Raw genomic sequence first — 25,675 nt, forward strand, 5'->3', positions numbered from 1 at the left:
AACTGGAGCCAGCATGGCATCCTTTACACAGCAGTTGCCTTGATGCTGACAAAAGGTCTGTTCACTTCATTACACTTTATTGTTGCCTTGAGGGTAAGTGCAGCTTTATACCATTAGTGTCAGAGAAACTGGCTCCAGTGGGAGCTGAAGAGTTACACAAGTGGAGAAAATGAAACACGGCAATATACGAGGGTCTCATTTATTGGCATAATTGTGCAAATTTTCCACATCTCAGAGGCAACGTAGGCATTTCATGGTCAACTAAAAGATCCACCAGAAAACTAAAACCAGAAATTACAATCTTGAACTCGTTTGGAATGTTAACTAATACCTAGCCATCAAATAGTTTGAGAGATTGACTATCATCCAGTTGAAAGATTGTTACAGTCACTGGCCATGAAAAGGGGCTGATTTCTGATAGATAGTCAATACAGAATTATAAACTTGTTAAAGGGTGAGTTAAGAATTTGATACAGAGGCCCAACCTGTTTCTTATCTGACCATATTTGTGATCTGGAAACCGAACGATGTGAGAAGAGAGGGCTGATCAATCCAGTCTTAGGAGCTGTACTGGTCACTTAAGGCCGAACTTGCCTCCATTTTTACAATATTTCTATTTTTAACTCATTTGGCCAGTTTCCTGAGCCTTGGAAAACAATAGAAATGGACAAAAAATTGGCAGAAAATGGCAAGAAAAGTGAGATCCACACCTTTACAGTACTGCTAGTGGGCCAGCAGGATCAGGAATGTTTACCACCACAAGCCACTTATCGCCTGCTTTCATGATGTCCCCCAAAATACCATCACATTGACACTGTTCTCTGCAGCAAATTGTGAGAATCTAGAAGGCTGTGTTGCTTGCCCAGAGCCAGGGCTTAGGACATCTGCTCAGGCCTGAGGTGGAACTTACAATGGGAGTGGGAGGATCAGTTGTTCTGGTTCATGTCAGTAGCAATGACATGGGAAGAACTAGGAAAAAGGTTCCGCATAGACTATGAAGAGCTCGGCACTAAATTAGAAAGGAGAACCTCAAATAGTCTCTGAATTATTACCTGAGCCACATGCAATTAGGCATAAGGTCCATGAAATTAGAGAGATGAATGTGTGGTTCAGGGACTGGTGAAGGAGAAGTAGGTTCTGGTCAGTGGGGCACTAGCACCAGTATTAGGAAACATGGGGCTGTACTGTTCAGACAGTTGACACCTGAACCATGCTGGGACCAGTCTTCTAGTGAGCCACATAACTAGGGAAACAGAGAGGGATCAAATCTGGGAAGATGTGGTAAATCAAACAGTTGGGGCAAGGCAAGAAAAAGCATTATTAATGTAAGAAAAGATAAACAGACCATGACAGTAAGGGGATAGGGAATACAGGGAGTACAAATCTAAGAGTAATTTGTAGAGTTATCAGCAGGTAAGGCCAGATGTTACAAAAATAATAAAAGGAAAAATGAGCTGCTCCGTATCTGAATGCATTTAGCATTGGAAACAAAACGAATGCACTGACAGTGTGAATAGAAAAAATAAATTTAACCTGATAGTCATTACAGAGACATGGTTGCAGGATGACATAAATGGGGACCTGAATATTGAAGGATATGTGACATTTAGAGAGGGCAGGAAGCTATGAAATTATGGAAGTGTGGCTCTATTAGTTAAGGATGGTATTAGCATAATAGAGAGAAATTAACTTAGTTTAGGAAATCAGAATGTAGAAAATGTTTGGGTAGAGAAGAAAAATTATAAAGGCAGGAAATCACTGGTGAGAGTGGTCCACAGGCCCCCTAACAGTAACCATATGATAGGACGGGGAATGAAGGAAGAAATAACTGGAGCTTGTCGGGAAGGTATAGTGATAATCATGGGAGATCTTATTTTATATATAGCCTGACAAAATTAGTGGGCAAAGGACAAAGACAAAGAAGACAGGTGATATGAGACTTGATATTGTACAATGAGATAGGATTAATTAATAACATCATAGTGAAAGTACCCCTAGATAGCAACAACATAATGAGATTGAATTTTACAATAGTCTGAGGAAGAGAAGGCTAACAGGAATTAGTGAATAGCGATAAGGAGGTCTTTCTCAGGTTCGATGGCAGTAAACAGTAGAGTGCCACAGGCATCAGTGCTGGGACCGCAGCTCTTCAGAATATATATTAATGATTCTGAGGCAGGAACAGAGTGTACTGTGGCCAAATTTGAAGATGATGCAAAGGTGAAAGGGAAGACAGGATGTAAGGAGGATATAAATAGTTTACAGAGAGATATTGGTAGGTTAAGTGAGGGGGTAGAAAATTGACAAATGTAATTCAGTGTGGGAAGATGTGAGATTGTTCATGTTGGAAAAAATAACAAGGTGGATTATTATTTAAATGCAGAAAACTGTAGGATAATGGGACTTGGGGGGCCCCTTGTTCATAAAACTCAGAAAGTGAGAATACAGCTGAAGAGGTAAGAGGGAGGGCGAATGAAATTTTATTGCAAGGGATTGTGCACAGTTTTGGTGCCCTTATTTAAGGAAAAGTATATTATCATTGGAGGCACTACAGAGAAGATTTACCAGGAAGACCCCGGGTATGGAAGGACTGCCATATGGGGAAAGATTGGGTCGATACTCCTTGGAGTTCAGAAGAATGAGAGGTAATATGATTGAAACATGTAGGGCGAGATTTTCCAACCGCACTTGCCCCAGAGCCAGATAATACTAGCCGAGGTCAACGGAACTTTGCATGAACTGTATCCTGTCTGTTATGATTCCCGTGGCAGGAGGGAAGGGAAAATTCCACCCATAAATTTAACATCCGCTTAGGGAGTTACACAGGGGAACTTTTGGGAGGATGACTCCACTCATGGGAAAGTGTAGGACCAGAGGACATTGTCACATAATAAGGGGTGCATATCAGCTACGATCCTCACCAACATTTACAGATGCACCATAGAAAGCATTCTTTCTGGCTCTATCACAGCTTAGTATGGCTCCTGCTCTGTCCAAGATTGCAAGGAACTACAAAAGGTCATGAATGTAACCCAATCCATCACGCAAACCAGCCTCCCATCCATTGACTCTGCCTACACTTCCTGCTGCCTTGGCAAAGCAGCCAGCATAATTAAGGACCCCAAGCACCCTGGACATTCTCTCTTCCACCTTCTTCAGTCGGGAAAAAGACACATAAGTCTGAGGTTACATACCAACCAACTCAAGAACAGGTTCTTCTCTGCTGCTGTCAGACTCTTGAATGGACTTACCTTGCATTAAGTTGATCTTTTTCTACACCCTAGCTATGACTGTAACACTACATTCTGCACTCTCTTGTTTCCTTCTCTATGAACAGTACGCATTGTCTGTATAGCACGCAAGAAACAATATTTTTCACTTTATGTTAATACATGTGACAAAAATAAATCAAATCAAAATCAAAGGTGGATTTGAGAAAGATTTTCTTCTGTCAGAGTGGTGAATCTTTGGAATTCTTTACCCAAGGAAGGAAGTCCTTGAACAATTTCAAGGTTGAGATTGATAGGTTGTTAATCAGTAGGAAAATTAAGGATTACGGAGATAAGGCAGAAATTGTTAGATCAAGCATGACCTTATTAAATGGCAGAGCAGGCTCCAAGGGCTGAATAGCCCACTCCTGTTCCTATTTCTTAATGGTCTTATGGAGTGCTTTGCTTCAGTTATACAGGATATTAGTGAGACCACATCCGCAGTACTGTGGACAGTGTTGGTTGCCTCATTTAAGGAAGGATATAAATGCATTGGAAGCAATTCAGTGAAGGTTGACTAGACTCATACTTAGAATAGATGGGTTGCCTTATGAGGAAAGGTTGGGTAGGCCAAGCTTGAATCTGCTGCTGTTTAGATGAGTAAGAGATGACTTCATTGAAACATATCCTGAGGGATTTTGACAGGGCTGATGTGGAGAGAAAGGATGGGTGGGATTCTCTGGCTGTTCATGCCAGCGGGAATCTCCCCTCCTGCTGCAGTGAACGGAGATTTGTCTGAGCACCAAATTCTCTACCCTCTCTGGCAGAAGCGGTGGGTGTAAATGGCCGGAGAATTCTGGCCAATGCTTCCTCTTGTAGGAGAATCTAATACTATGAGTCTAAAAATAAGGGTCGCCTATTTAGGACAGAGATGGGGATAATTCTTTCCTCTGAGAGAGTGGTGAGCCTTTGGAACTTTTTTCCTCAAAAGGCGATGGAAGCTGACAGAATCTTTTGGTGGAATTTTCTCATTATTTTTCAAAGTGTCAGCTCAGATAGGAAAAGTGCATGTAACCCACTGCCTGTGCTGGTGGCTTTTCTCACCATCTTTTTTGATACTTTGGGAAAAAAAGTGATGGGGCGGATACCAGGATGCTATGCTTGCCCTGCCAGCAACGTAGCAACTTTTTAAAGGGCACTCCGATTCCCAAAAAATAAAATAAAAAAGGAGCATTCACTGATCACCCCCCGCTCCCCCCCCTACAGAAACCCTCTCTAACCCTCCCCCTCCTCCATGACACCACTTTGTGCCACTACTCTCCAAGATACAGCCCTGGCATTATCCTCTTCCCCTTTGGGGCTGTACTGACCTGTGCATCACCAGTGGGTTCTGTTTGCCAGGAGCAAATTGAGGCAAACCTGCCAGCGTGGAGGGAAGGAGAAACCATTCAGCCCATTGGCAACAATCCTACCCAGATCCAATCTCCATAACCCCATACATTTATCCGTTAATCCCGCTAACCTACACATCCCAAGACACTAAGGGGCAATTTAGCTTAGCCAATCAATCTAACCCACACATCTTTGGACTGTGGTAGGAAACCGGAGCACCTGAAGGAAATCTACGCAGACACAGGAAGAATGTGAAAACTCCACACAGTGACCCAAGCAGGGATTCGAACCCAGGTCCCTGGAGCTGTGAAGCAGCAGTGCTAACCACTGTGCCACTGTGGTGGATATAAATGGGGAACTTGATTTTTAAAGTTGGATCCTCATTATGTCATTGGCAGGGGTTCTAGACAATCGAGTTGAGAAATCTCACCAGTGTAAATACCATTTTTGGACCCACTTGTTTCTCCACCTCTCTGCTGTTCTGCCATCCACCACCTCCGCCCACCCCGCCGCCTCCCCCCCCCCCCCCCCCCCCACAACAAAAACAAGGGCAGAGTATTTTTAAGGCAGAGGTAGATAGATTTTTAATAAACAAAGGGAGGGAAGGTTATGGGGGTAGGTGGGAATGTGGAGTTGAGGTTACAGTTAGATCAGCCATAATCACATCAAATGGCGGATCAGGCTCAAAAGGCCAAATGGCCTACTCCTGCTCCTAACTCGTATGTTCATAAGTAAACCTGGTGATTGCCATATCTCCAACTCCCCCATGTTATTTCTCCGACTCACAGAATCGCAGAGTGCAGACGAGGCTGTTCAGCCCATCGAGTTAAGTTAGGGGTTCCATTCGTAGACACGCAGGGTAGAATAGGTGTAGGGTGATGCGGCGGCGCGGGCTCGTTGGGCCGAAGGGCCTGTTTCCCGTGCTGGGTTGTTCTTTGTTCTTTGTTCTTTGTTCTTTGAGTCTGCACTGACATGTGAGAAACACCTATCCACTTAGCTAATCCCATTTATTAGCATTTGGGCCATAGCTTTAAATGTTATGATATACCAAAAGTACCTCCAGGTACTTTTTAAAGGATTTGAGGCAACCTGCCACCCTCCCCTTGCAATCTCTACCCACAACAACCACAAAACTTACCTCATCTTCAGATGCAGAGAAACTTCCAGGTTTCCCAAAAATAATATATCCGGGCTGTAAGGTAAAATCTATTTCCCAAGGAAGAGCCAAAAGGGCTCAAACCATTAACTCTGTTTTTTCTCCTCGCACAGTGGCACAGTGGTCAGCACTGCTGCCTCACAGCACCAGAGACCTGAGTTTGATTCCCGCCTTGGGTCACTGACTGTGTGGAGTTTGCACGTTCTCCCCATGTCTTCGTGGGTTTCCTCCAGGTGCTCTGGTTTCCTCCCAAAGATGTGCACGTTAGGTGCATTGGCCATGCTAAATTGCCCCTTAGTATCCCAGCATGCATGGGCTAGGGGAATTAGCGGGGTGAGTGTGTGGGGTGGGATTGTTGTTGGTGCAGACTTGATGGGTCGAGTGGCCTCCTTCTGCACTGTAGCGTTTCTAGGAGATGCTGCCAGAGCTGCTGAGTTTTTCCAGCATTCTCTATTCTTGATTAAAATGTTTGATTGGCCACTGGGAACACTCTACTATTAAAAGGGACAGACAGCACTCTGTCAGAAAAAAATATGTGGATTCACCCTGATTTCTAATCTTCGGTCAAAATTCCTTATTTTTAATATCGATGCCAATTACTACATGAAGTAAATCTTTACTGATATAAGTGTAATGTTCTTAGGGACTAACCAAATGTGTCCCTGAGAGATGATGAAATGTTCAAACCACAGCTATTGGAATTAATGCTGAACACTGTTGTACAAGTTATTCTAAACTGCAACCCTTGGAGAAAGCTCTGATGATCCTTGTGTTAATTTTCTGTCTGTTGCCATTGTTAATGTGCAGAGAAAAACCATCTACGTAAGCACATGAGAATGAGAGGATTTAGTGGTACTGGGACCTCCCCCCAGTACTCACCCTCAATCTGTCTATTGTCATTAATCTTTTACCAGTTTGAGGCGCGTGGCTGGACTCAGGAATTAGAACAAGAACATTGGTTGCATTGAAGCGAGAAACTAATTCTGAAAATGGTTAATCTGTGGCTTGCGTGTTCTGAGGGTGGTGTGAAGAAATGTGTGAGCAATGAGGAACTTCCAATAAAGAAACGGATTAAATTATCTAAACAAGATGTCGAGCAGAAGGTTTCCATTGGAATAAACACACAAAGCCTTTAATGCTTCACACGTTCTGTGAAGTCAAATGGTGCCAAATTAAATTAAGCTACAGATCCCTTAGAAACACAATGATGCCATGCACTTTGACTCTGGACAGAACTATAAGACCTGAAAAGAATATACAGTTTGACTACAGAGTCAGAATAGATTATGTTTTGAATACAAGCAAATGCTAAATGCCAGAACAGAACTTTGCAAAGATGATGGCTCAGTTGGATATTCAAGGGTGGTGTCTTGGTAATGTTTGGAGAGCATTGCTATTGTGTATAATCATGAAGATGAGTACAAATACAAGAAAACATTTGGCCCATCTAGTAATACCGTACGCAGAAAACAATGATTCCTCCTTTAATAAAAGTAAGTTACTGCAGATGCTGGAATCTGAAAGAGAAAAAGAAAATGCTGGAAAATCTCAGCAGGTCTGACAGCTGAAGAGCTATCCAGACTCAAAATGATAGCTCTGTTCTCTCTTCACAGATGCTGTCAGACCTGCTGGGAATTTCCAATATTTTCTGATTTTGTAATGATTCCTCCTTCACAGTTTCCAAATGGCTTCCAACGCCAAGTCACAGCTTAGTCCCTCCCAATACCCCTTTAATATCTTCTCCTCCCATAAACACCTCAGCCTGTTGTAGCACCTCTTGCATTTCATTTAAAATCAGACCTACTTCCAAAATACCATCGAGATTTTTCCTATTCTTCCTTTCCCGAGGCTCTCAGCAAGCAATTTCTCATCACAGTATTTTCAATCCCTTTACAATCTCTCCTACAAATTCACTGGCCTGTTTAAAATGCTGCTTCCATATCAACTTTCCCACATGTCCATCTGCTTGACTTGCTGCTTCCAAATGGTCTGTCTCTGCTCCTATGGTCCCATTAGTGACGTCAGCATTGCAGACCACCTACCCACACCACTTATCACTGATCTTCTAGCTTCTTGCAACCACACAGGCTATCTCTTGCCATCATTGTAACATCCATTTCCACCTCTATCTGGGCTCTTCTGTTCCTGAATGCTCATCCATATTTTTGTTGAAGTGTTGTCACTATTACAAAGCGGTATTACCTAGTTGAGGTGATGGCATACAAAAACGCTGTCACCTCCAGAAGCAACTTTTCATTCCAGCAATGAATACACTTCAAAAATCCTTCAATGGCTTGGGCTTAAATCTCTCTATAGCATCACCCCTCACCTCTTTGTTGGAAACATAAAAATTGAATCACAGACAAACGTGATCCAGAGTGAAATGTGAAATAAAGCCACTGTAGTCCCAAAGGATCATAGGCTGATTGGTGGCGATTTAACCTGAAGATGACCACACCTCAAGCGAGGGCAAGGTTGAGAAGGCGGGACCTTCATGAATAGTCTCAGCAGGTATGGGGAATTGAACCTGTGCTGTTGGAGTCACTCTGCCTGACTAATCAGCTATCTAGCCAACTAAGCTAAACTGACTCCTAAAATGAAATATAGGACAATTTACTGTACAACCAAACACAAAAGATTTTAGTTATATTTTAAGCGGATGGTGGATTTGTTCAATTTTAATGGGAGAGAAATTTGAGGGTACTGGAAGATATACGATTGATTTGCTACCAACCTGTTCCCATGCTACTAGCCATGACAAATTTGATCCTCACCTTGAACAGTTGGTGAAAATTGCAACTTGTTTGTTTTAAATTGATTAATGTTTCATTAAAATAGCAAATGTAGGAATTTCCTCAGGACATAGGATCCTACAGTACAGAAGAAGGCCATTTGGCCCAGCGAGTCAGTACCGACCAAATCCCACCCAGACTCTATCCCCATGCATTTACCCTAGCTAGTAAGGGGTAATTTAGCATGGCCAATCCACCTAACCCACATCTCTTTGGACTGTGGGAGGAAACCCACGCACACATGTGGAAAATGTGCAAATTCCACACAGACAGTGACCCAAGCTGGGAATTGAACCCAGGTCCCTGGTGCTGTGAGGCAGCAATGCTAACCACTGTGCCACCATTCCACCCACATGTCCCATTAATAACATCAAAAGTAAGTGGTTTTGTTTGTCAATTATCTATTTTATCCCAGAGGAGTCATATCTATTCAACTGAGTGAAAGACAAAGTTAAAAGGTGATTAAAAAGGTAATCAAAGGGAGGAAAGGAGGGAGAGTTGAAGCAAGATAAGGAAAGAAGCAAGCTATGCAGAGGTAATGAGTAGCTGCAAACTGTGTTTTCAATTAAAGTTTAGACAGAAAAGGCACAGATAAGATGAGGAATAAGGTAAGAAGGACCAAGAACTGAACCACTGTTTACAATAATTTAAGAATTTAATCTTTAGATTTACTTGCACACAGTACGAGTTGCCGGGGAAAATAGCTCTACATGAGGAATCTGAGGTGGCTAGGCATTGAATTAAAGACACCTGCAAGAAAATAGTGATGGGATGTCGTTAATAAGCAAAATATTATAACGATATGTGTTCTAGGGCACTGTTGGTAGAGCAATTATAGAAACATTCATTAAGTGATTGTCAAGTAGATTGAGAGTTAAGTTATTATAGAAGCACGCATTAAGTCAGCAGCAAGTCTAATATTTACAGATAGTTTTCACCATTAGTGAAGATTTATTTTAGTTCTTCTTAGCATTACATGTGGAACATACACAAGCTCACAAGCTCCTAGGGTTGCAAAAAGTCAAGAACTAAAATTCAGTAATGGTATCTGCAAACACCCCTGGAGTGAGGCATTCTTGAAATAACCTTTGTACATTGCTGAAATTGTGGAGTTACATGCTTTACCCAGTAGATAACTGTATAAAAATAACCTGGAATGGTATAAGACGACAAACTGTCTGATAAAACTTAACAGAAAGTATGTGAAGTCCTACTGAAAACAATGTTATCTTGCTCAAGAACATTATTTGTGTCTGATGGTGATAGCATTTCAATAAAATGTAATCGAATCAGAGGAAAAATTTAGAATGATTGCACCAAATCTGAATTTGGAATGCTTAGGCTCTGTCAAATCATTTAGAACAAAGAAGAACAAAGAAAACTACACACAGAAACAGGCCCTTAGGCCCTCCAAGCCTGTGATGATTACGATTATAACTAGACTAAAAAAAAACTTTCTGCCCTTACTCGGTCCATATCCCTCTATTTCCTCCCTATTCATGTACCTATCCAGATGCCTCTTAAGTGTTGTTAATATGCGTGCTTCCATCACATCCTCTGGCAGCGCATTCTGGGTACCCACCACTCTGTGTGAAAACCTTCTTTGGCATATCTCCCTTAAACTTGCCCCCTCTCACCTAGAACCTATGCCACCTTGTAATTGACACTTCCACCCTTGGAAAAAACCTCTGACTATCCACCTGCCTCTCATAATTTTGTAGACCTCTATGAGGTCTCCCCTCAGTCTCCACCTTTCCAGAATAAGCAATCCTAGTTTATTCAACCAATCTTCATAATCAACACCCTCGAGACCAGGCAACATCCGGGTGAACCTTCTTCGCGCTCTCTCCAAAGCTTTCATGTTCTTCTGATAGTGTGGTGACCAGAATTGCGCACAATATTCCAAATGCAGCCTACCTAAGGTTTTATACAGCTGCAACATGATTTTCCAATTCCTATACTCAATGCCCCGGCTGATGAAAGCAAGCATGCCATATGCCTTCTTATGTACCTTGGCCACCTGTGTTGCTGCTTTTAGGGGACTGTGGACTCCAAGATCCTTGTGTATGTTGATGTTCCTAAGAATTCTGCTATTTACAGTATAATTCACACCTAATTTTGGTCCTCCAAAATGCATCACCTCACATTTGTCCAGATTAAACTCGGTCTGCCATTTCTGTGTCCAAGTCTCCAATTTATCTATATCCTGTTGCGTTCTCTGACAATCCTCAGCACTATCAATAACTCCGTCAATCTTTGTGTCATTCGCAAACTTACTAATCAGACCATCCACATTTTCCTCCAGATCATTTTTATATACGACAAACAGAGATACCAGCACTGATCCTTGTGGAACACCACTAGCTACAGATCTCCATTCTGAAAAACACCCTTCCACGAGTACTCTCCATCTTCGATAACCAGGCCAATTCTGTATCCCATCTAGCCAGCCCACCCTGAATCCCATGTGATTTTAGTTTTTGTACTAGTTTGCCTTGGGGGACCTTGTCAAATGCCTTACTAAAGTCCATATAAACTATATCCACAGCCCTTCCCTTATTAATTTTCTTTATCACGTCTTCAAAAAACTCAATCAAGTTGGTGAAACTTGACCTTCCCTGTACAAAACCATGCTGCCTGTGACTAACTAGGCCATTTTCCTCCTAACGTGTACATATTCTGTCCCTCCAAATCTTCTACAAAAACTTCCCCACTACTGATGTCAGGCTCACCACCTATAATTTGTGGATTATCCCTGCTTCCTTTCTTAAACAAGGAACAACATTAAGTATTCTCCAGTCCTCTGGAACCTTGCCTGTGGTCAAAGAGGATGTGAAGATACTTGTTAAGGCCCAAGCAATTTCTTCCCTTGCCTGCCGAGTAACCTGGGATAGATTCCGTCTGTCCCCAGGTACTTGCCTACCCTAATGCAATTTAGGTTACTCAACACTTCCTCCTTTGATATAGTGACGTTCTCTACAGCATTCATGCACCTATCCCTGACCTCAACATCCATCATGTCCTTCTCCTTGGTACTGATACAAAGTACTCATTAAGGGTTTCACCCATTTTCTGTGGTTCTGTGGATAATTTCCCTCCATTATCCTTGAATGGGTCCACTCTTTCTCTTGCTAGCTTCTTGCTTCTAAAAATACATAAAAGCCTTGGGATTCTTCTTGTCTCTGCTAAAGACATTTCATGGCCCCTTTTAGCCCTCTTAATTCCACATTTAGGTTCCTTCCTACTTTCACTGTACTCCTCAAGGGCTTCGTCAGTTTTTAGATGCCTAGGCCTATCAAATGCTTTCTTTTTCTTTTTGACTAAACTTACAATTTCCCTTGTCATCCGTGTTTCCCAAATCCTGCCATTTTCATCCTTCATTTTTGCGGGGACGTGCTTGTCCTGCACTTCAGTCAACTGGCCTTTAGAAGCCTCCCACTTGCCAGATATGGATTTGCCCTCAAGTAGCCGCTCCCAATCCACATTCCCCAATTCCTGTCTAATTTGGATATAATTGGCCCTCGCTCAATTAAGCTCACCCGAGGGCCACTCTTGTCCTTATCCATGATTACCCAAAATCTTATCTAATTAAGGAGGAACTGAGAGACACAGCACTGTGTAGTGTTGCTTAACAAAAGGAGAATTGTAGTATGACTGAGCAACAGAGAATAAAGCAGAAACATTTGTGTGTGGAGTATAGGTAAAGAACTGACACTGTCACATCAATGAGGTTGATTTCTTCTGGTTGTTGTTGAAAAAAGTAAACAGTAGCAAAATTACCCCTGCTTTTATTTCAAGCAAATACGTAAAGGCATTATTAAAGAATTTCATTTGAAATACTAAGCCAAAGGAAGGATTTGCTTATGATGCCAACACAGTGATCACAAGATCTCACCCTCACAAGTGGACATAAGTGTCTTAAGTATTTGTATAGTATATCAGCAAAAACACTCAGATGCTTGGGTCTCAGGAACATTAACATGCCAGTTTTGTACAGTGGAAGCATATACCAATAAACTGTGATCCGTGACTCTCACTTAAGATACCTGCTCAAAATTAGGATTGGTCAGAGATCAGGCAAACCCGTAGCCCAGTTTTTTAATCTGGCCTTACTGTCCACTGGAACAATATCTTCACAAAATGCCCTCCCAATAGAGAAGTACAGTTCTAAACCAAGTCATTCCAACTCCATGAACAACCTTTGTTTATTCGAAGGGTCTGAAATGAATGTTTACATCTTCTTGTGAAGATTTTGAACAGAAATTTCTATCAACATCTGATTTGGGTTCTTATGAGTCACCTCAAATTCTTCTTTGTAGGTAGCAATTAAATCTGTCCGAAAGGATAAAGTTCAAGAGGAACTGGATCAGATCCATATCCAACGAGAAATGGAGATCATGGCATCTCTTAACCACCCCAACATCGTACGCATTTATGAAGGTCAGTATCACTGTAACTTAAGGAGGTGATGAAAATGCCACATGTACCCAGAAGGAAAAATATTACACAATAGGTATTATTCAACCCATAGTCTGTCATATTACCAGTCAAGAGGTTATAGTCCAACAGGTTTATTTGAAATCACAAGCTTTTGGAGCACTGCTCCTTCATCAGGTGAAATCATATTCTCAGTCAATGAGATTATCCCAGAGTGTGGGCATCTACGGTGGTCCTGAGAGAAATAACAGTGTAAATTTTAATTTTTGGCTGAGGTGGAAGGAAAACAGATGGTAGTAGATTGGCTATATACCCCACAAAGGAAAGTGAAGGGCAGCCGATTTACTCCAGCCCATCTTACACACCCATCAAAGATTAAAATCAGCCCCATTGAATTAGCATTGTCTGTGGGACTGAGAGATGTTACTGTCAATGTGTGGGCATAGTAAGAAGTCTCACAACACCAGGTTAAAGTCCAACAGGTTTATTTGGAATCACGAGCTTTCGGTCATCACTTCTTCACCAGGCTTTGATCCTTTGCTCATCACTCCTTCATGATCGCTCACCTGATGAAGGAGCAGTGCTCCAAAAACATGTGATTCCAAATAAACCTGTTGGACTTTAACTTGGCATTGTGAGATTTCTTACTGTGCCAACCCAGTCCAATGCCAGCATTTCCACATCATATCAATATGTGGGCAGGGCTGCATCATTACTATCTACCTATGAGGTTGAAAAAACCAAACATTGTCCCCTAGCTTTGAGTTAAAAAGACACAGTATTTATACCTGTAGAGAAACTGTATTGCTCTGTATCTATTGGATGGAGTGATATAACATTTGGGGATAGCATAGTGGCACAGTGGCTGGCACTGCTGCCTCACAGTGCCAGGAACCCGGGTTCAGTTCCAGCTTTGGGTGACTGTATGGAGCTTGCACATAAGAATTAAGAGCAGAAGTAGGCAGACCCATTCTCCCTGAGTCTGGGTGCACTGGCTTCGTCCCACACTCCAAAGATGTGCAGGTTAGACAGACTGGCCATGTTAAATTGCCCCTTCAGGGAATTAGCTGGGTAAATATGTGGAGTTGGTGCCTTGGTGGTTTGCTGTGTCGGAGAGTTGGTAGAGATTAGATGGGCAGAATGGCCTCCTTCTGCCCTGTAGGGGTTTGGTGAACTGATTTCATCATAAGGGATAGAGAAACATAGTCTACTGTATAGTTTGGAGAGATACTGTATAATCTCAACCTATGGGAATTAGGACATGCTGTTTGTTTTCCCATGGAAACAATTTCTTGCCTCACAGTTATGATCTTAGATCCTTTATTGTGTTCAATGCACATGCCCGAGGAGTTTGGATTCACGATCTAAAACGTGGCTTTTCTTTGCAATATTATGTGATAAGATAATGGCCGGAATTCTCTGGCTGTCCATGCCAGCGGGATTCTCCAATCCCACCAGCAGCGCAGCCCCGCCCATGGGATTCCCGTCAGTGTAGGATGGCGTCAATGGGAATTCCCATCGACGGCGACGGGACCAGAGAATGCCGCCACCAGCAAACAACATGCCACCTCCAGCTGGCAGAATCATCCGGGTGGGAGGCTGGAAAATCTCTCCCAATATGTTCCAGATTCAGTGATCATTTGTCACTTTGTTCTGCAGTTTTTGAAAATAAGGACAAGATTATCATTGTGATGGACTACTGCAGTAATGGTGAATTGTACGATTATGTAAATGAGCGTCACAAGCTTTCTGAAAATGAAGCACGCAAAGCTTTCCGGCAAGTCGTCTCAGCAATTCACTACTGTCATAAGGTAAAAATAAAGTTCCACCACATTCTTGGTAAAAACTTCCTGTGTGTGGTGCTCACAAATTACCCATACCAATGCTACCATATTAATAAATCCTTACACCTGAGTATGTTTCTGCCCGGAGGTGGGGGGGGTGGTGATGGTGATACAGTGATATTCTCACTGGACTAATAATCCAGGTCCAGATAATCTTCTGGGTGAAATTTTAATTCAATAAAAATCTGGAGTTAAAAGTGTAATGATGACCATGAAACCATTGTTGATTGTGGTAGAATCATAGAATCCTACAGTGCAGAAGGAGGCCATTTGGCCCATCCAGTCTGCACCAACCACAATCCCACCCAGACGCTATCCCAGTAACCCTATGCATTTATCCTAGCTAATCCCCCTGACACTAAGGGACAATTTAGCATGGTCAAACCACCTAACCCGCCCATCTTTGGAAGAAACCAGAGCATCCGAGAAAACCCATGCACACACTGGGAGAATGTGCAGATTCCGCATCGACAAGTGACCCAAGCCGGGAATCAAACCCGGGTCCCTGACAATGTGAGACAAGAGTGCTAACGATTGTGCTACCATGCCACCCCTAATGTCCTTTAGGGAAGGAAATCTGCCATTCTTACTCAGTCTGATCTGCATGTCTCCAGAACTGCAGCAATGTGATTGACTCTATAAATGCCCTCTGCAATGGCCTAATAAATCACTCAGATTAAGAGCAATTAGGGATGGGTAATAAATGTTGGCACAGGCAACGCACCCAGATCCCATGAACGAACAAAAAAATAGGGCTGAAGAGAGTGGAGGTGATGGGAATTACTCAGTCGCAATAGGATAGCTCCATTTTGTCTCCCCACTCTCACCAACAAAGCAGAGATACCTACACAGCACGACACATAATAATGTCCCACCCATTTAAACACACCTTGGTCTTTATGTGTAGCTATAAATTTAGACACTGCGATCGGGGCAACAATTAGCACAAGCACAGCAAATTCTGCAGTCATCATAAAAATCAATGGGTGCAGCCTTAAAGATAACAATATAATAACACCCAAAGCAGTACCTGCAAAGATAAAATATTCCAGCAGCAATGTGTACTGCCTTAAGCAAATCACAGCAATACAGATAACCACATATACACACACACACACACACACACACACACACACACACACACACACACACACACACACACACACACACACACACACACACAGTGTAGATTGTAAATGAACATTGCAAATGTATAATAATTACAGAGTAAGATATAAACACATACACAACAGTGAAAATTGTAAACACAGCAACAGAAATAAGAGATTTCCAACCAGAGTGTGAAAACATGGGTAAGACGAGTACTGACCGAAAGCTTGAAGTTGCAACTATTCCAAATGTCAGTGATATAAGTGCCAACCAGATACTTGAAGACAGAAATACTCCAATAAACAAGGGTGGCAAGCATATTTATTTAACAATTTGCTTCAGTACTCAAACTGATTTTATTACAAGCTTCAGACATTGCCAGCTTTCTGAATGCCCATTGCTGGTATTCTTAACTTTAATGAAGAAAACTTGCATTTGAATAGTGCAATACCATCCTAAAGATTTTACAAAGCAAATAAACACTGCAACTAAATTTATGTCAGCTAATTATAGACTGCTTCTTACAGAAGGTGCACCGATAGATCAGGCTTCCTGGCAGCGGTGAACACTCATAAAATTGTCCCTACGATGAGCAGGCTTTTCCAGCGGGATCTTCTGATCCCACCAATGGTGCCCCCCACCACCCGCTGCAGGTTACCCACAGATGCGAATAACAGGACACCACGCTGGCAACAGCCAGGCTGGAAGAGCCTGCTCCAATTAGTAGGGCTGCCTCGCCCATTGCAAAACATGCCATGGGGGGTGGGGTGGGGGGGTGGGGGGTGTAGGGGGAAAAGGCAATGATGGGGCAGAAAATCTTGCCCATTGTCCTTTCCATTTTGTTTTTTGACGTGTTCCTCCATATGTTTTGTTACAGATATAAGAGATGCAGATGTACAAGTACTTCAGAAAATGATATTTCAGAGATTGACTGCATTTAGCTTAAAAATCTGTTCCACATGATAGTGTTTTATTGGATAACAAACTTGTCCGAAAGAAAGGAATAAGATATTAATTTAACAGGATTACTGTGCCCACTGAAGCTCTTTGTTTCACTTAAAAAATGTTATTTTCGGACAGATCAATATCTGAATTTTAATAGAATTTTAATTTAGTAGAACAGACTCAATGGGCCGAATGGCCTAATTTTGCTCCTATATCGTATGGTCCTATATCTTATGGTCGTAGCTCCCTAACAAAGACAAACACAATTTTAAATGGTTAAACTCTAATCCATTTGGCCATCCCTTAGGAAAAAAGTTCTGAAGTAAATTGCAGATTTTGTGAATTTGTATGAAGGATTGAGCCCAGCATTTTTGGTTTGTGGCTTTTCTATTACATTCTGGGCGAGATTTTCCAGGTGTGCTCACTCCAAGGCCAGAAATTTCTGCCCAAGGTCAACAAATGTTGAAATGGTTCATCAAATTGTCCATCCCACCAATGGATGGGACTGAGAGACTTACTCCTTTATGCTACCTTATATCCTTAAGGTAGATTTATTGTTATGTTAAAAAAAATCAGCAATCCTAGAAAGATTCCAATCCCAGGCAGAGGATTCTGGAGGCAAATAGGTAAGCTTATTAGCCTGGGAAGAAGCAGGCTGGTTTCTCCTGACCCACAAGCAGTGCTGAAAACTCAGTTACCTGTTCCTTGCAGCAGCTTCTGTTTCCTTTCAACTGGGAAAACTCAGTCTGCCCTGAGAAAACCTGGAAAGAAGGAAGATATGCCCAGCCCTCTTTCTGTCTCTGTTAAAACTGGAAGGGACTGCTCCAAGGTGGACTAGGTTTAGGTTTGAGGTTTTATTTTAAGCTTTACATCTAACCCAAGGCAAACCAACTTGATTCAGTCCATTGACCCTGATATCTTTTCCCACACAGAAAGGAATTGTGCACCGTGACTTGAAACTCGAGAACATTCTTCTGGATGAAAACTTCAATGTAAAGGTTAGATTTGTAAAGTTTTTCCCCTCTGTGTTGTCAATTGGATCCCTTCAGAATACATTTTTGTACATTTGGTGGATTCTGGCTTGCTAGCATTTGTTACAGAAAATTGTTGGTTTTCTCTCAATTATGAAGTAGACTATTGTTCACACTGTACAAATCCCTTATTTTGTGTTACTACCTCAAGAGACTGGTAACTTTCTTTTAAAAAAGTAGAAAAAATGCAAAATACCAATTACATACTAATTCCCTTATCGATCAGAAATCTATCTACCCGTGACTTAAACATATTCAACGAAGTAGCCTCCACCACTTCAATGGGCAGAGAATTCCAGAGATTCACCACCCTCTAAGAGAAGAAGTTCCTCCTCAATACTGTTCTAAACTGCCCCCCTCCCCCTTATTTTGAGGCTGTGCCCTCCAGTTCTGGCTTGCTTTCTAAGTGGAAAGAATCTCTCTACCTCTACCCTATCCATCCCTTTCATTATCTTATACGTCTCTATAAGATCCCCCCTCATCCTTCTAAACTCCAATGAGTACAGACCCAGTCTATTTAGTCTCTCTTCATACTCCAACCCCCTCATCTCCGGTATCAGCCTTGTGAACCTCCTCTGCACTCCCTCTAAGGCCAAAATATCCTTGCGCAAGCGCAGAGACCAAAACTGCACACAGTACTCCAGCTGTGGCCTCACCAGTGCCCTGTACAGTTGCAGCAAGACCTCCCTGCTTTTATATTCTATCCCCCTCGCTATAAAGGCCAGCATCCCATTTGCCTTCTTGATCACCTGCTGCACCTGCAGACTGGGTTTTTCCGACTCATGCACAAGGACCCCCAGGTCCCTCTGCACCGTAGCATGCTGCAGTTTTTCGCCCTTTAAGTAGTAATCCCTCCTACTATTATTCCTGCCAAAGTGGATAACCTCACACTTGCTAACATTGTACTCTATCTGCCAGGTCCTCGCCCACTCGCTCAGCCTATCTAGATCCCTCTGCAGACTTTCCACACCCTCTGCACAATTTGCTTTTCCACTCATCTTTGTGTCATCAGCAAATTTCGACACCCTACACTCAGCCTCCTCCAGATCATCTATATAAATGGTAAATAGCTGAGGCCCCAGCACCAATTCCTGCGGCACTCCACTAGTTACCAACCGCCAACCAGAATAGCACCCATTGATACCAATTCTCTGCCTCTAATTAGACAGCCAATACTCTATCCACGCTAACACCTTACCCCCAACTCCATGCCCCCTAACCTTCTGAAGCAACTTTTTGTGCAGCACCTTATCAAACGCCTTCTGAAAATCAAGAAACATCACATCCACCGGTTCCCCTCTGTCTACCGCACTAGTCACATCCTCATAGAAATCCAATAAATTTGTCAAACACGACTTCCCCTTAACGAATCCGTGCTGCGTCTGCTCTATCAAACAATTCTTCTCTAGGTGCCTCGCTATTTCTTCTTTGATGACGGATTCCAGCATTTTTCCAACAACAGACGTTAAACAAACCGACCTATAATTCCCTGCCTTTTGCCTGCTACCTTTTTTGAACAACGGCGTAACATTAGCCGTTTTCCAATCTTCCGGCACTTCCCCGGAATCCAGCGAAGTTTGGTAAATAATTACTAAGGCGTCTACTATCACCTCTGCCATTTCCTTCAGAACCCTGGGATGCATTCCATCCGGTCCTGGGGACTTGTCCACCATCAGTCCTGCTAGTCGATCAATCACTATCTCTCTAGTGACAGTAATTGCATTCAAGCCCTCAACTCCTACCATCCTTCTATCTTTAATACCCTTGCCTAGTTGAAGCCCATAAGCGGCCAATTAATGAACTGTTCCCTATCTCAATTTTCAGAGGAGATCATGGGCAGGTGGGAGTGTCCAAAAAATGGCTCAGCTCTGACCTCGAGAGGGAAGTGGGGGGGTGTATCGCCATCAATAGCTTCCTTTCAACATCAGGTACTCCCCCTCCAAAAGAAAAAGATCTGAGTGTGCTTCTTCCATCCCTGGCCTCTCTACCAGCACCCCCAGTTCATCTCTGGCCAAGCCCTGGGCCTCACTTCCCTTGCCCTCACTGAGACCCAAAATTTTCTTGTTCCTGGACTGCTGGGACTTAAACTTAGCAGTCCCAGACATGTCCACTGCAGCTTCTGGCACTGCTGGTATTGGACAACTAACAGCCATTCAGATTGGCAAGCAGCTCACTGAAGCAGGATTTCTGCTGGATATTGGTGGAAATCAATTAACATCCCTCGGAGCAATTAATGACTGTTAGGTTGTTGCGATCGGCAGGAATGTATTCCTACCAACAAAAGCAGGAAACCATCTGAAAAATCCTGCCCATGGATGCTAGCGTGCAATGGAAGTCTAACATTGCCTTTGTAATTACTCTATCCGTGAGATCAATCTCAACGCTAAATAAAGACAAAGCCACAAGAGGAGGAGAGTTGTAAGATCACTTGTTATCATACATCCATAAAAAAACCTAATGGCTTAAATACACACTCGAGTAAATGTTTCCCCTTATTGTGTCACTACATCTGGCAAATATAGATAACACTCCCACTATTACATAGTGAGAGTCTGAGGAGTTTATTCCTATCTAATTGTTCCTAAATTGTAATGGTTTCTCAAGCAAAGAATTGGGTGATTTTGGCTTCTTTAATAATTTTTTTTGGTCTGAAGTTTTTATCAAACCACTTTGAATCTATCCACTGACAACAATACCTTGCATTAGTACTTCTTTAATATAACTAAGATGTTTACAGGTAATCTGAGAAGATCCTTTTTTGTGGAGGTTATCGTATTTATTACCAAGCCTTGTGTACGTTCATTCTATTAGTGCAAAAAGGAGTTCAAATTATTGCTAACTTTCTGGCTACCATTTGTTCCCCTCTATGAGTCATCCACTCCCTTTCTGTAAGATGTAATTTCACAATTGTAATATCTCTTTCCAATTTTCCAACCAGATTACTGGAGAGGCTTTTTAAGAGTTTGCTTCCAGAGGAGGAAATGCCAAGGATGTAACTTTCAAAACACGGTGAAAATCAAATGGAACAACTAATGATAACATTTTCTAAGTATTGATAACAGAAAAAATTCCCACCAACATAAAAATGTCAATCATATAAAAAGGCAGGTATTCCTCAAAAGAACACCAAATGATCTTAATACTCAAAAACTGGAGAAAAGTTGCAAGATCAATCCTTAATATTTTGATAGGGTTCTTTGCACCAGTACTTCTTCTTTGAACTACCTCCTTGTACTAATAGAATTAACACACGTGGGGGTTAGGTTGATTGGCCATGCGAAATTGCCCCTTAGTGTCCTGGGATGCATAGTTTAGAGGAATTAGGCCGGTAAGAATGTGAGCTTATGGGGAGAAAGCCTGGGTGGGATTGTGGTCAGTGCAGACCTGATGGGCCAAATGGCTGAATGGCCTCCTTCTGCACGTAGGAATTCTATGATTCTATGTAAGAGGCTTGGTGATGAATATTGTAACCTCCTCAAGAAAGAACTTTCTCAAATGACCAGTAAACATCTTAATGATATCAAATCTTAATTATATCATATTTAATACAATAAGATTCCACAATTTCCATTTACCATGCTTCAAACTATTGTTGATTGTTGTAAGGCCAATCTATTTCACTAATGTTCCGAAGGAAATCTGCCATTCTTACCTGGTCTGGTTTACATGTGTCTGCAGGACTACAGCAATGTGATTGACTCTTAAATGCCCTCTGAAATTCAGTTCAAGAGCAATTAGGGATGGGCAATAAATGCTGGCCCAGCCAGTAACGCCCACATCCCATGAATGAGATTTTTTAAAAAAAAGTTTCGAAGAAAGCAACTGCCAAGTCTTCCACCTCCACAAAAACAAAATCCATAACTGGCACCAACACCACACGAGGAAAGCAACAAAGGAGGGGCTGGGGAATCTGGTGCCAACTACTTGACCAGTTACTGCTGGTGATCTCCAAAGCATTATGGAGAGAGAGAAATGGACATTCGAAAAACACTGGAAAAGTTTGGAATTCTGCCCAAAGTTGGAAAAGTTTCATCCCTGTCTTTATAAAATTCTGTGTCTTTGTCAGGTTTTCCATGACCAAGAGAAACTCTGCTTTGAAGACAGTCAAGAGGAAAAGAGACAACAATTGATGGAAAAAAATAAGCACGTGCCACCATAATATTAGCAGTATACCTTGAAGAATAAAAATTTATTTTATAATTTTGAATGGTGGCATAATTTCTCACAAATAACTATATAAAAGATATGAGGAATAAGATTTGATTGAAATTGGCCAATAGTTTAAGCACTGATTTTTTCCAATGTGTTTAACTGATTGAAACAAGTACAAAAAATTAGATTAGTTTCCAGACTTCTCTAACTAATTTAGAAGTAGCTAAGAACACAATGCCTTATTTGGCAAGAACTTCAAGACTAAAATAAATAAGCGGAATTTGAAGAATGCCAATCCTACAAATACAGTTTCTTGTCTTAAAATTCACATTGTGCACCTCAGCAATAAGAATTCTTCCAATTTTACTCACACAACATTTTCATTCTCTCGCACAATAACATTTAGGAGTCCCTGTGTTACCCAGAGGAGAGATGAGTAAAACAGTTTTATGAATTGCCTCCCAAACTCCATACCATTTTGAATATTAGTTGTATATTCAGCATATCCTAACTACTGCACAACATTATTCATAAGTCTTAAAAAGTGATGGAATGTTATTGGAAACATCACAAATGTTTTCATCATCCTGAACTGCAACTCAGGTTTATACAGCTGCATTTACATTATAACTTTGTAGAAATCTTCTTAGTTTCTGGGAAAATTATCTCATAATCATAGAATCCCTGCAGTACAGAAGGAGGCCATTCGGTCTATCAAGTCTGCACCAATCACAATTCCACCCAAGCCCTATCACTATAACCCCATGCATTTACTCGAGCTAGTCCCCCAACACTAAGGTGCAATTTAGCACAGTCAATAAACCTAATCTGCACATCTTTGGACTGTGAGAGGAAATGCACGCAGACACGGGAAGAATGTGCAAACTCCACATAGTGACCCAAGCCGGGAATCGAATTTGGGTCCCTGGCACTGTGAGGCAGCAGTGCTAACCACTGTGCCACCGTGCCGCCCCTTCGAAATAGGATGGAGCGTGGCTATTGGCTTTATAATGAGCAATTCTCCGATTCACAGTACACATTGCAAAAGAGTATATAACAATTCTGATATATATAAAGTCTGTGAAATGTTACATAGCCCCTTTTCTGAGAACCTAAAATGTGAATAAACCATTGACTTTACACTGGCTATTATGTAATCCTATTTCCCTATTTCTTGTGGGTGTTTTTCAGCTTGCTGACTTTGGCTTGTCAAATTTGTACCACAAGGATCAGCTGTTGGAGACATACTGTGGAAGTCCTCTTTATGCCTCACCTGAAATAGTGAATGGATATCCATATCAAGGACCGGAGGTATGAGAGACAAATAGGCTGGCACAGTGGTTAGCACTGCTGCCTCACTGTTCCAGGGGGACCAGGTTCATTCCCAGCCTTGGATGGCTATCTGTGTAACGTCTGCATATTCTCACCGTATCTGCATGAGTTTCTTCTGGGTGCTCCAAGTTCCCCACACTGGGCAGCACAGTGACACAGTGGTTAGCACTGTTGCTTCACAGTGCCAGCGACCCGGGTTCAATTCCCAGATTGGGTCACTGTCTGTATGGAGTTTGCACATTCTCCCCGTGTCTGCATGGGTTTCCTCCGGGTGCTCCGGTTTCCTCCCATAGTCTAAGAATGTGTTGGTTAGGTGGATTGGCCATGCTAAATTCTCCCTCAGTGTACCCAAACAGGGTCCAGAGTGTGGCGACTATGGGGTTTTCACAATAACTTCATTGCAGTGTTAATGTAAGCCTACTTGTGACTAATAAATAATAAGATAAATAAGTAAACTCCAAAGGTGTGCAGGTTACGTGGATTGGCCATGCTAAATTGTCCCCTGGTGTCCTATGATGTGAAGGTTAGATGGATTAGCCATGGTAAGATGCATAGGGTTACGGAGATAGAGCTTGCATGGAATGCTCTGTCAGAGAGTTGGTGCAGACTTGATAGGCCAAATGATCTTTTCTGCACTTAGGGATTCTATGATTCTATGAATAAATTGATCAGCTTTTTAAAAACTTTTTTCACAACTGAAAGAAGCTGCAAAATATAATTATTATATGGCTCTATGCAATATGTCCATGATAATATCCGATGGAACCACTTTGTGAGAGGTTGTGTGACTAGTCAAGACTCTTGGTTTATTATTGTCTGCAAGCAGTAAGTATACTTACTAAATAAGGGGGAACATATTTTGGTTGACATGGATCTATTTTACATGCACAGACATGGCACCTGCCTCAGGTGGGGAGAATTTGCCGTGGCATCACGGCACAAGTCAGTTAGAAAGTTGAGAGTTTTGATAGTCCAAATGTGTTCAGGTTCGGTGCATTTGCCATGCTAAATTGCCCCTTAGTGTCAGGGGGATGAGCTAGGGTAAATGCGTGGGGTTGATAGGATGGGGCTAGGTGGGATTGTGGTTGGTGCAGACTCGATGAGCTAAATGGCCTCCTTCTGCACTGTAGGATTCTATGATTCTATAAAAGGTGACTGGGACTTTAACACTTGCCAATTAAAAAAAAACAAATCTGTTAATGTTGTTCTGTTAACACAAAGGAACACACGCTCTTTGAAGTGGAATTATCTGGTAGTGTTTGAGACAATCTTCCATTTGCTGTGTTCACTGGACTGATGATCAAATATTTTATTGTGTCTTAGGTTGATTGCTGGGCCTTGGGAGTTCTGCTGTACACACTGCTTTATGGAACAATGCCATTTGACAGTAGGAGTTACAAGACTTTGATACAGCAAATCAGTCATGGAGAATACAGGAAACCTCAGCAAAGTTCTGGTAAGGAATTAAGATCTCACAGAGTAGTTGCAGATTTCTGCACTAATAATGGTTACACTATGGCAAGTTTCTATGTAAGGCTCTGATGCTTATGGTGCTGAATTACTAACTGGAAGTCTTGAGCTCAAATCTTACTGAGTGGCTAGTGAAACCGATTTCTTCTTGTAACCAGATGATGATCCTGAAAGTTCCCAGACCGTTGTGAAAATAAAGTTGGTTAATTAACGTCCTTCAGTAAAGGGAATTTGACACTCTTATGTGATCTGACCTATATATGTTTCCAGTCTAAATGTGGTTGACCTCTAGATGCCCTCATACTAACTAGGGATGGGCAAAAAATGTTGCCTGGTGTTGACCATCTCAAGAGCAAATTTGGAGCACTATTGCATTTTCACTTTTGTAACACTAGGATAAAGGATAGCCCAAAGCACTTCCAAACCAATGTATTACTTCTGAAGTGCAATGACTTATTATGTCATCAATATGACATCAACTTCCATACTGCAAGGTGCCACAAACAGCAAATGACATAGATGACCAACTAATCTGCTAATGATGGTGTTGTTTGAAAGAGAAATGTCAGCAAAGTCATCCTGAGAGCCCTATTCTATTTAAAAAACATCATTGGATTTTTAACTTTGATCAGCAGTTGAAACCTTACTATCATATCATTTGCTGTATTAAAATGTCAGTGTAGATTATGTGCTCAAAGTCCAGATTGGGTTTGAAGTCAAATCTTCAAACTCATGGGTTTCTACTGAGTAAAAATGGCTTTTAATCATCTTGTGCAAGGACAAATACACTAGGTCAGCGGATCAG

The 25,675-nt window shown here is 41.9% G+C and overlaps 1 protein-coding gene across 1 annotated transcript in view; it reads left to right on the forward strand.

The window, feature by feature from the left end:
- The window catches only part of LOC145341346 (NUAK family SNF1-like kinase 1), a 49,266-nt gene that overhangs the window by 20,737 nt on the left and 2,854 nt on the right, over positions 1 to 25,675 (forward strand). Inside the window, exons 2-6 of the mRNA XM_080186266.1 lie at positions 12,869 to 12,989; positions 14,646 to 14,797; positions 17,818 to 17,883; positions 23,260 to 23,379; positions 24,724 to 24,856. Of these exons, the coding sequence (XP_080042392.1) occupies positions 12,869 to 12,989; positions 14,646 to 14,797; positions 17,818 to 17,883; positions 23,260 to 23,379; positions 24,724 to 24,856 (592 nt within the window). The remainder of the gene's footprint in view (positions 1 to 12,868; positions 12,990 to 14,645; positions 14,798 to 17,817; positions 17,884 to 23,259; positions 23,380 to 24,723; positions 24,857 to 25,675) is intronic.

This window comes from Carcharhinus amblyrhynchos, chromosome 3, assembly GCF_965287045.1.
Source record: "Carcharhinus amblyrhynchos chromosome 3, sCarAmb.v2.hapA, whole genome shotgun sequence".
NCBI classification, from domain to species: Eukaryota; Metazoa; Chordata; class Chondrichthyes; order Carcharhiniformes; family Carcharhinidae; genus Carcharhinus; species Carcharhinus amblyrhynchos.